General features: G+C 41.3%; 1 protein-coding gene across 1 annotated transcript in view; it reads right to left on the reverse strand.

Annotated features, from left to right (window-relative positions):
* The window catches only part of LOC112865216 (beta-galactosidase-1-like protein 3), a 70,356-nt gene extending 58,135 nt beyond the window's left edge, over positions 1 to 12,221 (reverse strand). The window contains exons 1-7 of the mRNA XM_086676432.1: positions 12,154 to 12,221; positions 11,210 to 11,341; positions 10,848 to 11,063; positions 5,764 to 5,832; positions 5,103 to 5,198; positions 3,812 to 3,920; positions 487 to 579 (exon numbers count right to left, since the gene is read on the reverse strand). Of these exons, the coding sequence (XP_086532558.1) occupies positions 487 to 579; positions 3,812 to 3,920; positions 5,103 to 5,198; positions 5,764 to 5,832; positions 10,848 to 11,063; positions 11,210 to 11,341; positions 12,154 to 12,221 (783 nt within the window). The remainder of the gene's footprint in view (positions 1 to 486; positions 580 to 3,811; positions 3,921 to 5,102; positions 5,199 to 5,763; positions 5,833 to 10,847; positions 11,064 to 11,209; positions 11,342 to 12,153) is intronic.
* Positions 12,222 to 12,508: the final 287 nt, after the last annotated feature.

The raw sequence follows: 12,508 nt of genomic DNA on the forward strand, positions 1-12,508 counted from the left end.
GGGCCCGAACCATCAGAAAGGCAACCAGGCAGGACTGCAGTTATTCCCTGGCCTGAGACATTCCCCCCATGGAGAAGCAAGGGCAAGCATGCATTTCTGAGGAAAGAGTGTTAGCACTACAGGTCAGGAAGCCACAAGATGAGAGCCATGTTATTAAGTTCATGAAGCATTATTTATTTACTATGGATGTAAATTCACCAGCACCCAGATTTAAGGAGAATTGTGGGACATAGAGATAGCAACAGGAAAGAATCAACTTTCCACATCAATTTTTATCTCCTAATGAAGTTATTTGAGGAAACCCTGACAGCTGTGGCAATACTGAAGATTCACAGAGACACTGAACTTGATCTCACATATTCTCATCACCCACAGCACCTACCACAGGATCACCCATGCAACAGGGCCTCAGAAATGCATGCTTGTAAAAGTGTCAGAGTGAGGAAGAAAGCATGTAAATATGGGGACAAATCAAATGTTTCTTACCTTCTGAATATAAGGCATGTAATCTTTATCCTCGGCAAATGAACCATATTCATTCTCCACCTGCACTGCAATGATGGGGCCTCTCTTGCGATACTGAGAGACAAGCAGATCAAGGAAAAGTGTGAAGCTACTGGTGGAAAAAGCCTGGAGTCTCTGGGTTTCCTGCTAAGATCACATACCTGGTGCAGTAAGCTTTGATCCAAGTAGTTACCTCAAGTTCCCTCGGTACTCCCTCTCCTCCTGGGCCCAGAGTCAGTCACCTCCAGTTGCCTCAGCTGTTGCACAGAGTTCCACCTTCCCTAGTCTTTGGATATAAGCAACTCCTACAGTTTTCCCTCTTTTTCTCATACTAATTATCTGCTTAAATATGAATCCTAAGCCTACAAACTCCCCTGCTTCCATGCCCACCCTATCCACTTTCCCCAGCATATGAAAGGGGCATCCCTCCCTCCTCCTGTCTTAGGATAATGCCACCACTCATGTGTGGAGTCCCACTGCCTCCTACCACCTGCTTGGGAACTTGGCTCTCTGCTCTGTTCCCTCTACCTTCTCTACTTTCAACCTTTCCTTCCAAACCAACTGCCCTCCATCATCATGGAAATTTACTCTGAACCATCACACTAGAGAGAGGGAGAGTAAACATGGACCCCAATCCTGTTCCCCCACCCACAGTTCTCTTGCTTTCTCATTTTGAAGAACGCTGTTTCTTGAAAGAATTACCAGTTGTCTACACTCACTTTCTCTGCTTTCTCACTTTGACTCCACTCCTCAAACCACAATGGTAAGTGTTCCAATGCCATCTTGCCACCTGTCATCAAGAGTGACCTAGTGCTACTGAAATTATAAGTTTGCAATGTTTAACTTAATCTTTCAATGTTCTTCCACACTCAAGTGCAGAAGTCTCTCTTGATACTGAAGGCAGAGTGAGCTCTTGACAGCCTGACCACTTCACCCACCACATGGCTCCTTATTGCCTATGGAGTAAATGCCAATTTTAGAGTGATATTCCCTTTTGTACAATGGGACCCTAGCCCCTGAATTGGAACAGAAGAGAATGAGTATGTGTAGTGGGTTTTCCTCTACAGCTTCACCTTTTGCCTCTTCCCACCTCAGATTCTATGCTCCACACCAACTGCACTTCCTCCAGCTCTTCAGACTCTTCATTCTATCTCTTGTCCTCTGGTCTTCACCCGTGATGGAGACTCCTGACCATTGCTAATGCCTGCCCACCCTTCAGGTCACTGTTTAAGTTACTTTTTCTGGAGAGCATGCCCTGAACCTTCCTTTCTCCTTGGCTGCTTACCCCTATGAGGGGTGTCCTGCACTTCTTCCACTGAAGCAACTATTCCTCAATTTGTAAGTGGTCATTGCCTCCATGGGACAGGGACAATGTCTGTCCTTCTCTCCATTGGAAGCTAAGCTCCTACACAGCAGCTGGCACATAGCAAGTGTTCAATAATTACTTGTTGAGTGAACCTAAGTATTCCTCATTGATGAAGTGAGAACAGTTGTTTGTATTATTGAACCATATCTTCTCCCCAACATGAAGGGTGAGATTTCTAAAATCCCCGTCACAGGAGAATTCACAGCTGACCTTACAAAACAAACAGGTTGAGAAGAATGAAAGTCCCAAGTAAAAGAGTAAATACACTCTAAAAATTATTTAAATACAGTAATTAAAACAATGAAGGTAACCAAATAGAAAACATTAAAATACTAACAATTTAGTAATAATAGGCCTTTTAAATTTCATTTGCACTTATAATTCCTTGCTTCTTAAAAATTTCCTAAGATTTCTCACCTCATGATTTCAGTGGGATATTTATATATTTGCTTTGCTTGCTGCATCTGCACTAATGCTACATGGCATTTGTACTTGTGCTTGAACTTCTAGCCAAACATTCAAAGTCTTTCTAATTTTAAGGCTCAAAGATTTTTGCTCCTACATCAGGCCCCATCTAAATGCCAGAAACATATGGCTTTCAGCCTTTCTTGACTCTGCATAACAGACCCAGAGTTTAATTCTAAAGATGATGCCTTCTTCCCTGCAGCATTGCTCATCTCTCCTGAAGCTATACTACAGAGACATTATTCTTAATCTGTCTTTCCCTTTATTTCTATTCCTAATCTCCTGTTTCTTTTCTCAATAATTATTCCAATAGTAACTCACAATTCACAATTGAGAAGTAGTTATAAAGGGCTAGGTCCGTATCATATTTCCCCCAAAAAGAAGACTCTAATAAGCTCTTTATTGGTATTTATAAAAACATAATAACTGGTTTTTATCCCCACTCAAGTTATATCAAGAGATATACTCTTAAAATAAGATATATTTTTATTTAAATAATAACCATGTGTCTCCTCTTGTTTGTAAGAAAGTTGTATTTAAAAAAAAAAATGTAATGACCAAATAATTGCTGCCTTATAAACTTCAGAGTATAATATTTGTTCTTTGTTTTTATAGACTGGTCTTTGGGCTGTGGGTACCTTGCATAAGATGAGGAGACTCCATGAAGAAAGGAAAATGCATGGTGTCTGTACTCTTTACACTTATGAAACTTAAACAAACTGGAATGTGAGCAAAAGAAAATATATCCACACAGGTACAAAGTGATATGTGAACCAAGTTATGCATTATAGCATAAATTTAAAAAATCAAATGTCCATGACAAGGTACTAGTTAAGTGAATTATGATATATCCATTTGTGGAATGCTATGCAGTCCTTAAAAAGAATGGGTTCCAAAAATGTATTTTTAAGTTACAAAAAAATTTTCAGTGGAAATTACATATTTTTTATTAAAAAGTATGCATACATACACATGTGTAAGTGTGTGTATAAATAATTTGTTTCTATATGTGTAGAAATCCTCTGGAAAGACACAAAAATCTAGCAAAATTGTCTCCTGAAAAGACAATGAATGGCTTTGGTTCAGGGTAAGAGGGGAGACTTATTTCACCATAAACTCTTTTGTACTCTGTTGAGCTTTATCACCAAGGGCTTGTATTAACTATTTAAAACAATAAAGATAATTTAAGGGTAAAAATAAGCAGTATGAATATCAGTGAGTTTAATGAATATCGAGTACATTCAGAACAATGACAACCACAAATGAACACCCTTCATCAGTCCCTTCTAAGATGTGTGTCTTTCTAGAAACCTTGAGGTAAAGGCTGCACTTAAGACAAAGGTCTAGAATTGAAAATTGCAAGAATATCAGTTTAAATTCTCACAGAGACTAGGCATGGCCTATTCTGTGAACAAGCCATAAAAATTATTTTCCTAGAGCAAAGATAAGAAAGAAGGAAAGAGAAATTTGCTTTACCTGGAGAGGAGCAACTCTGGAAATGAGGTGGTCAAAATACTTATTAACTGCTTCAACAAAGCCCTTGTAGGTTGTTCTTAATATCATCTTAGGGTCTTGCAGCAACCAGCTGGGGGTGAAAGAGGACAAGCTCAGTTCTGAGTTGAGAATGCAGAGGTGCGGGGGGCTGGGCCAGGCATGACAGCCTGCCCCTTTCCAGATCTCTCTTGGGCAGTTTTACATCCTCTGATCATGTCCATGATCCTGGAGAACTCAGGGGTCCTGAAGGGATGTGTCTGTGTCAGCTTTTTGGACCATCCCACAGATTTAGAAGAAAAGATACCACCTCCATCGACATGATATTTACAACTTACCATCAAGATTTGTACACCCACATCTTAATACCTTCCTCCATTCTTGTTCAGTTTATTTAAAACATTTTTCTTGCACACAGTGTATGTACTTTAGGCAAATGGTTACATTTCCTCCAAGACCTAAGATTTCCAGCACAAAGGAGGAGCTTACAAGTAAGTAAGCTTGTCCCCAGGTCAACTTGTAAGGTGCTGGGCATGGCTTCCAGCTAACTGCACCATGAATTGCTGCTTCTCAAAATCTCCCTCTTCTTGCAAGGGTCAGGCATTTTCTGCTCCAGAGCTGGAAAGTGAAAACTAGCTCACCTTGGAGAAAAGCAATACCTTTACATGACAAAGGGGAGTAAAAGTACTCACCTGGGGGCAAAGCCATGAACTAAATGGGCATTCCTATCAGCTTTTGGAGATAACAGAAGAGCATTCTTAAATTCTCACCCTGAACCTTAGTTGTTTGGATTAAAAGCATGCATCACAGATGAGAGAAAAAGGCAAAGAAAAATGAGAGGGAGGGGAGGGAATCTGAAGGCGCTTAGTACAAGAGAACTTGGTCTTTCACTGACAAAATAAAAGAACAATCAGACATCATCAGAACAAGCCCATCCATCACTGTCTAAAGCTTCTGTTCCCATTCTTCCCACTACTGGACAGAGTTGGGCATAGCTCTCTCCAGTGGGGCAAGAAGACTATGATCATCCCAATGCTTCCTCTTCCCCTGCACACTCTTGGCACATGCCTAGAGCACTAGGAAGATGTGTCATCTGTAAAATGAGGATTACAAGAGCACCTATACCTCACCCTATTACTGCAACCATTGTCTGAGACAATGTGTGTAAAGCACATAACAGTGCAAGACACAGCGGATGTGCTCATTTGTTATTAGACTGAAGTTTTATGTTTAGTAAAGCCAACAACTTTACTACACTGGACTCAGCACCGCTCACCTGGGCAAGCCCCCGAGGTCCATCTCACTGCAGATGTAGGGCCCTGGACGCAGAATCACCCACAACCCGATCTCCGCAGCCATCAGCACAAAGGCCCTAGGGAGGTCAGTGTCAGCAGCTCTCAAGACATCAGGGGGGAGGGGTGGGGATGAGTCTGACACACATCACAAGGTGGTGGATCTGCCTGGTTCCTCCTCTCCCTGCCTTCAGATGCCCTGCGAGCTGGGTTCTCCCCTGCTCCCAGCCCAGTACCTTCTGCATACCTCCACTGGGGGCAAGAGGACCAAGGGCATCAGACAGGATACGGGGAGGGGTGGAGGTGGGGTCCTAACAGTGAACCTGACCCCAAGTGCCTTACTACCCTAGAGAGGCAAGCCTTGACCCAGACCAGATGGCTGGACCACACTGCAAAGCAAGGCAGACACGGGATTAGGCACCTCCGAGCTGCAGTGAAAAGGTCTGAGCTCAGATGAGGTAAACCCAGACCCCTGAGAGTAACAAGTTCATGACTAGAGAGCATTTGGGTCTTGAGAACAAGGTTCCAGGTCCCAGCCTCTCTCTGGTTCTCAATGCAGAACCAAGATGGCCTAATCAAACCCAAGGGGCCACCTCTCTGTCTCCCCACCTTGGACCAGGCCACAGAAGCAGTGACAGCACTTACTCCAGGTCCAGGTTTCCAGAGAAGTCAAATTTGCCTCTTTGCGGCTCATGGAGGTTCCATGGAACATAGCTGTAATAGGGAAGGGGAAGTACAATAATCATCTTTCAATTTCTTTCTTCTAAATTTCGAGATCAGTCCCAAATCCATGCTAACACCTGGGATAGTTCTATTTGGGAATAAGCTGAAGTTTCCAATGGCAATTAAATCTGTATTACATGAACAATGACTATTGTCAATAGTTCTTTTCTTTATTAACCAGTTGTGATCCACGCTGCCAATAATCCTATGATTCTAGGTTCCTTGGATTTATATACATTAATTATCCCACTCACCACCCCATTCTCTGTACTAGCCAGTAAGAAAATAAAGAAAATTACAAACCCCACAAATGTTTATATAGGCCCAATAAATGTTTGGTAAGAATTAATCAAAATAAGAATAGAGGAGGATTTTCTATAAGGATAATGGAGATAGAATAAAGAAAAATAACACATATAGATTTAGCAAGAAGGACCCATCCAGGCCCCTCCCCTATAGGGCTGAGTCTATAGGGCCAACGGGACATGTGTAAAATTTTTGTTAGGTGCTATTTTTATTAGTGACTATCTTTTTTGTGTGCATCACCAACAAATTTCTTGAGTGTTGTGCCCCTAACCTCATGTTTGCCATTAGCCCTGTAGTTCTTGTTACACAATTGTACACAATGCAGATTTGTAAGAATGCATATGTTGCATTATGGCAGAACTGACTGTATTTCAAGATCTTCTGTTGTAAAGAGGAATGAAGAGTTGGTTTGCTAAAAACTTAAATATGCATGATAAAGTTTATAAGCTGTACACTGAAAGAGCAGAATGAAAACATTTTGCTAAATGAGGCTTACAAGTGACTTACTTCAAAAAATATTGTTGGATAAAGTTGAAAACAAAAAGATGGAAAAAGATATATATGAGGCAAAATTATTCTAGCAAATCTTACATAGGAGGCAAGATGGATTTTAAGGCAAAAAAATCCCTCACAAATAGATGTTGATAGGCATCAAATAATAAAAAAGGAAATGATCCATCAAGAAGATATAGTAATCATGGCCTTATGTGCTCCATAAATATGGCTTCAAGTAAGGGAGGAGTTTACTGAATCAGAGAAGGGGACAAATCCATAGTCATAGAGGGAAGATTTAAAATACTTCCCTAAGAAATAATAGCAAAAAGTTGTAAGGATATATATTTGAATAACACAAATGAAAGGCCCAATCTAAGAAATACATAGAAACCTCAGTAGCCAACAGGTGGAGTACATACATTTTTAAAAAACACATGCAACAGTTGTAAAATACAAAATAAATCTCAACAAATTTCAAAAATGTCCGTGATCCCAAGGCAATTGCTACACTAGAAAATTATGCTTGAAAATGGTAAAAAGTTAAATAAATAAATAAACCAGAAAGCATATTCCCAAATAGCTGAAATGTTTGAAAACAAATGACATTCAAAGTATTACACAGCAAAATGTATGGGATATGTGGCCAAAGCAATAATTAGAGGTACACTCATATCTCTGAATAAATATATTAGAAAAAGCAAAATCCTGGAAAGAAAGTGAGCTCAACTATTCAACTCAGGAGACAAGAAGAAAAGAAGAAGAAAGAGAAGGAGAAGGAGGAAAAGAGGAGGTGGAGAAGGAAGAGAAGAGGAGAGGGGAAAAAATGCTAAACTAAATAAGGTAGAAGAAAGGAAATTATACATAATTCAGGAACTATCAAATAGAAAACAAAAAGATACAGAGAATATTAATAAAGTTACAAGCTAGTTCTTTGAAAAGACTAAACATTTAAAGATTAAAGGGGAAAAAAAGGCTGATACACCATATGATGTGCAAGAAAGAAAGAATTTTTTTAATATATGAAATTTATTGTCAAATTGGTTTCCATACAACACCCAGTGCTCATCCCAAAAGGTGCCCTCCTCAATACCCATCACCCACCCTCCCCTCCCTCCCACCCCCCATCAACCCTCAGTTTGTTCTCAGTTTTTAACAGTCTCTTATGCTTTGGCTCTCTCCCACTCTAACCTTTTTTTTTTTTTTTTTTTTTAGAAAGAAAGAATTTTTAAAAGTCCCAGTCAATCCACAAGAAGAAGAAAGAAAAAGAAAAAAACGACATATAGAATAAAAATAGTATATACACTAGGAGAAAAAGCAATAACCATTCAACAAAGTTATTCTACCCCAAAAAACTTCACCTCACAACCACAAAAGACAGTAATCACAGAGGTTTTATAGGTGAATTTTAAGAAACATTCACGGTAAAGATAATTCTTTTGCAAGATAGTTTCAGAGAAGAGAAATATATACATATATAGTCACTTGATGAGTTTATTATAAGATTGATATCAAAAGTGGGCAAGATACTAACAGAAATACAATTTTAAATCCATTTCAGTTATAATCATAAACACACATATCTGAAATAAAACATGAGTATGTCAAGTCTAGCAATCTATGTGTGTGTATGTGTGTTTGCACATTCACATGTTCATGTCTCCTAATCAAATAGAACTTATTGCAGAGTCGTGGATTGGTTGAATATCAGAAAAAGATGTCCATATAATTTACTATTTCAATAGATGAGTGAAGAAAAACCATATAATTTCTTCAATAGATGCAGAAAAGCCTCTAAATAAAACTCAATGATTATTTATTATTCAATTATTTGTATATTAGATAAGCCAATAATTAATTATTATTAATTAATAATTCATTATTGATTATTAATTATAATTATTATTAATTAATAATTAGATAAGCCAGCTTCATATTCACTCTTTAGTATCAGCTTTGCAATAATGGAGCCAGCCCTTGAAGCATTTTCTCCTTTATAGTGAGTACCACCTTTAGCTTTGCCACAAGAGGGCGGTGGAGGGACATTCAGGAGGAAAGGGGCTTCTGTGATCTCCAGTGCAGTTTTTGTATTACTATGGTCCTGCTATATATCTGGTCAGTGGTGTAGGTGTGTGAGGACATCTGGTGGTTCTTTCTTTTTAAAAAAATCAATGCATCGTAAGTATACTTTGTAACAACCAATGTAGAATTAACCCAGAAAGGGAAGGGAACTCAACTATTTTGGAATTAACGTAATTAATATAGCTACAGATGTAAAACATTAAATTACATAGCCCATAGCATTTTGCTAACACTTTTCTGCTCTTTCCCTTCATATAATTTAATTTTAAGCCTTTCAGAACTGCCTTTACTTTTTCCTGATGTTAACTAATAAAACCCCACAGCTTGACCATGAAGGCAACAGACCCTTCTAATCGCTGGTGACAAACCAAATGTCTCATCAAAAAACAGAAAAATACATTCTGCATCGTAAAATGATAAAATGCCCTGCAAAGGGGACTTAGACTTTACAAGAGTTTACAAGCAGGGTTGCAAAGCTCTGTGAATGTCCTCCTCAATCTCTAAGTAAAGTCCACAATTATGAAAGACAGTTGAATTGCTTAGCAGCTGGAACCAGGTGCTGGGCTGAACTCAAAGCATAGCTCCACAGTTACTAACCCTGTGTCTTCAAGAAAGTGCCTTAACCTCTCTCTGCCTGAGTTTTCTCACCTACAAAAGATAGTGATAATACTATTCACCACATAGTATTGCTATAGTGATGAAGTGAGTTAATATCTTCCAGGGTTTAGAACATGCCCAACTGAGTGTAAATACTATATACATGTTCTCTGAATAACTAAAACTGGTTGACTTACTTTATAGCGTAGATATATTTAAGTCAGAATTTCCATCCTCTATCAAAGGTGGTATCCTTACACTAAGGGTGGGCGTTCCCGCCTTTTCTCTGACTTCAGAAACACCATTCCCATACACCTGTCACAGTTCTGCCTTCCACGGAATTGTTTCTTTGGGCTCACCCTTCAACACACCTTTCTTGACTCCCAATTTTTTGAGTCTCAAGACTTTTCTGTAAACAGGTCTGTTATGAAAGGATCTCCACTGTTCCTAATTCAAATGTGATTTTTATTTTGGGCTAGTTTTTATGTGACTGGCCATCTGTGCACAGGCAGGAGTCTATGCCTAGGTATGACTTTGGTGACATCCTCATTCACATCTGCATGGTCACACCTTGAGGCGATTGTGGGAGGAGACTCACCCTGAGCAAGCTAGTTAAGCCCTCTATTCTTCTGTTATTGTCCCCCACACAGTAAGAATGACACTATCCAGTCCACAGGACAGCTAGTTGGAGGATTAAATGATTTTGTGAAAATGATTACAAATGCCCAGCCATCAATACACCCTAAATGCATGGTATGTTTTGTCACTATACACCTAATCATGTTAAAGATCACGCTAAATTTATCATGTTAAATGTACATTTAATCATTTTACATTTATGTTTAAATTCTTCTGATTGACTAAACTAGGTTTGTATTTCTTTTTGCCATCATAATGAGTACTGGCAATGTGATAGGCATTTTTCACATATGTAAGGTAAGCACTTTATCTCATTTAATCATCAAGACAAACTTGAAGCAATTTTTATTTTGTTTACTTATGGATGAAGAGGACATCAGGGCTCTGGGAGGCAATGGTTTGAGGCAGAGCTGGGACTGAAGACAGGTCTTTCTGAATCTCTATGCTTTTAATTATTAATGACATTAAACTTCACTTGAGTGATACTGGTATTTCCTTACATGTTCATTTTATTCATGCTATTATTCCTTTACGAGCTCACTTTAATTACATAAAAATTGTTTTTAAAATACCACATATTTATCTGTAAATATACTTTAAGCATTTGTCATTAAGCTGAGTGCTCCTAACGGACCAAGTGACTCTCCTATTAGAGAGATTACTGTGGAAATCACTTATTCCTTCTGTTTCTCTCATTAACCCTTATCCAAGGCTGTGACCACAGCAAACTGTGAGATGTGACACTTAAAGGGCACATGCTAGAAATGACTATTCAGAAGGTAAATTCTCAGACAGGCAATCCCAAAACCAGAGGCTCGGAGCCTGGATGCAGACATCAGGAGTCCCTGTGGGGTAGAAAGGTCACAGAGAGCTAGGGGGCCAGCACTCACGTGGTAAGGGTGTTGAAGCCACAGACCTTCAGCTTCAGCAAGCGGTCCCTCCAGTACTCCCTGGGCACCCAGAAATAGTGGATGGAGCCCCCGAAAATCAGGAACTTGTGACCCCCGAGGGTGAAGTACGGCTTACTTCCAACTCTGCTTTCAGTCTGAAGTCCCACAGATCTGTCCGTCAGCTTGAGGGGGGTCAGGTGAGACCAATTAAACATGCTGAGAGACAGAGAAAGAGAGGAGAGGCTGCCATAGCCTTGCCAGAGAAGGAAGTTCTTGTAGCAGAAGTTGCTGTGGGCATGCTTCTGATATAATTCTCTCCAAAAAAGGAGAAAAGGCTCCCCTCCCTCCCCACTCAGGCAAACCTGTACTGGGCTGGCTGTAGCTGTGCATTTGCAAATATAAGATCCTCTTTATCTTTCACTTGAGGAGCAAAACCTGATAAGATAACTGGCAGGAAAAAGATGCACAGGATTCTTTTCCAGGAGAAACACAGGCTGAAAGAGAAAAAATGACAATGAAAAGGGGAAAACACTGGACTCATCAAGCTGTAAGGACCAAAATGCCACTCTAGAGGCAAGTTAGAGGCAAAAGCCACAGAGGCTCACATCAAGGCAGGTCTCTGAGGTTAGCCTAATGTGCAGGGAGGCTGGGGCTTTATCTGAGTCCACTGAGGTCCCCTGCACCACCAGGGCTGTCCCAGAGCCCACCTCAGTACATCTAGAAAGCTGAGGATAGACTGAGTCCTAGAAGCCTGCAGCCAGGAACAGGACAGGACAGGCATGGCACCTGGGCCACGGGATCCTGGGAAAAGCTGGAAGAAAAGTAAGGGAGGAAGGGTAAGGAAAAGCTCAGGGACAGGGGGAAGCACTCCATCCACCAAGTTCAGAAAGGCTGCAGGGCCTGATCACTGGAGGACTATGTCACCATCCACACGCTGATTCTTTTCTCTCTTGGGCAATGGATAGACTCTCACCAGGACCGGCTTATCTAAGGTGTGGGCAGAAGAAAGAACTGGAAGAGAGAAAGTTTGAAAGGGGAGTCGATGAGGAGAGGCTCAAGCAGATAGGAGGACCGACGGGGGCGTCCCAGTCCAAAGGGGCCCTTGCTCCACGTATTGCCCCCAGTGCCCAGCGAAATAAATGCCTGTGGATGACTGGCTGACTAACAGAACGAAGAGGGAGGTCCAGGAGGCCTCCAGGGTTGTGCGCTCAGGGCGATCCGGCAGGCGAGCTGGGCGCGAAATCCCCGGCGCCTGGAAAGGCAGGCGGGACTGTGGGCCGGCCAGGGCAATGGTGCCGAAGGTCACCTGAAGCGCTGCAGGGAGCCCATCACGCGCCGCTCAGAGAGCCTAGTCCAGCGCTGCTCCCGCCGCATCTCCGCGGACCCAGACTCCGCGCACCGGGGCCAGGGAGCCTGCCAGGCAGTGCCCAGTAAGTCTCAGGCTCTGGGTGGCGGGAGAGGCAGAGCTCCGCATCGGACCCAGTGAGTCCGAACTGCCTGTGGGCGCAGATGCCTTTCAGCCTGTGCAAGTAACGTGGGAGGGTCTTGAGTTATCGCCATGACCTTGGTTTTCCTATACTGTGCGTCACCAGACTGACGGGACGGAAAGGCAGAGGTAAGTGGGAGGAAAAGAGGACAAGTTAGCCTACGCGTGTTCCACG

This window comes from Puma concolor, chromosome D1 (assembly GCF_028749965.1).
Source record: "Puma concolor isolate L17-30 chromosome D1, mPumCon1.1.hap2, whole genome shotgun sequence".
NCBI classification, from domain to species: Eukaryota; Metazoa; Chordata; class Mammalia; order Carnivora; family Felidae; genus Puma; species Puma concolor.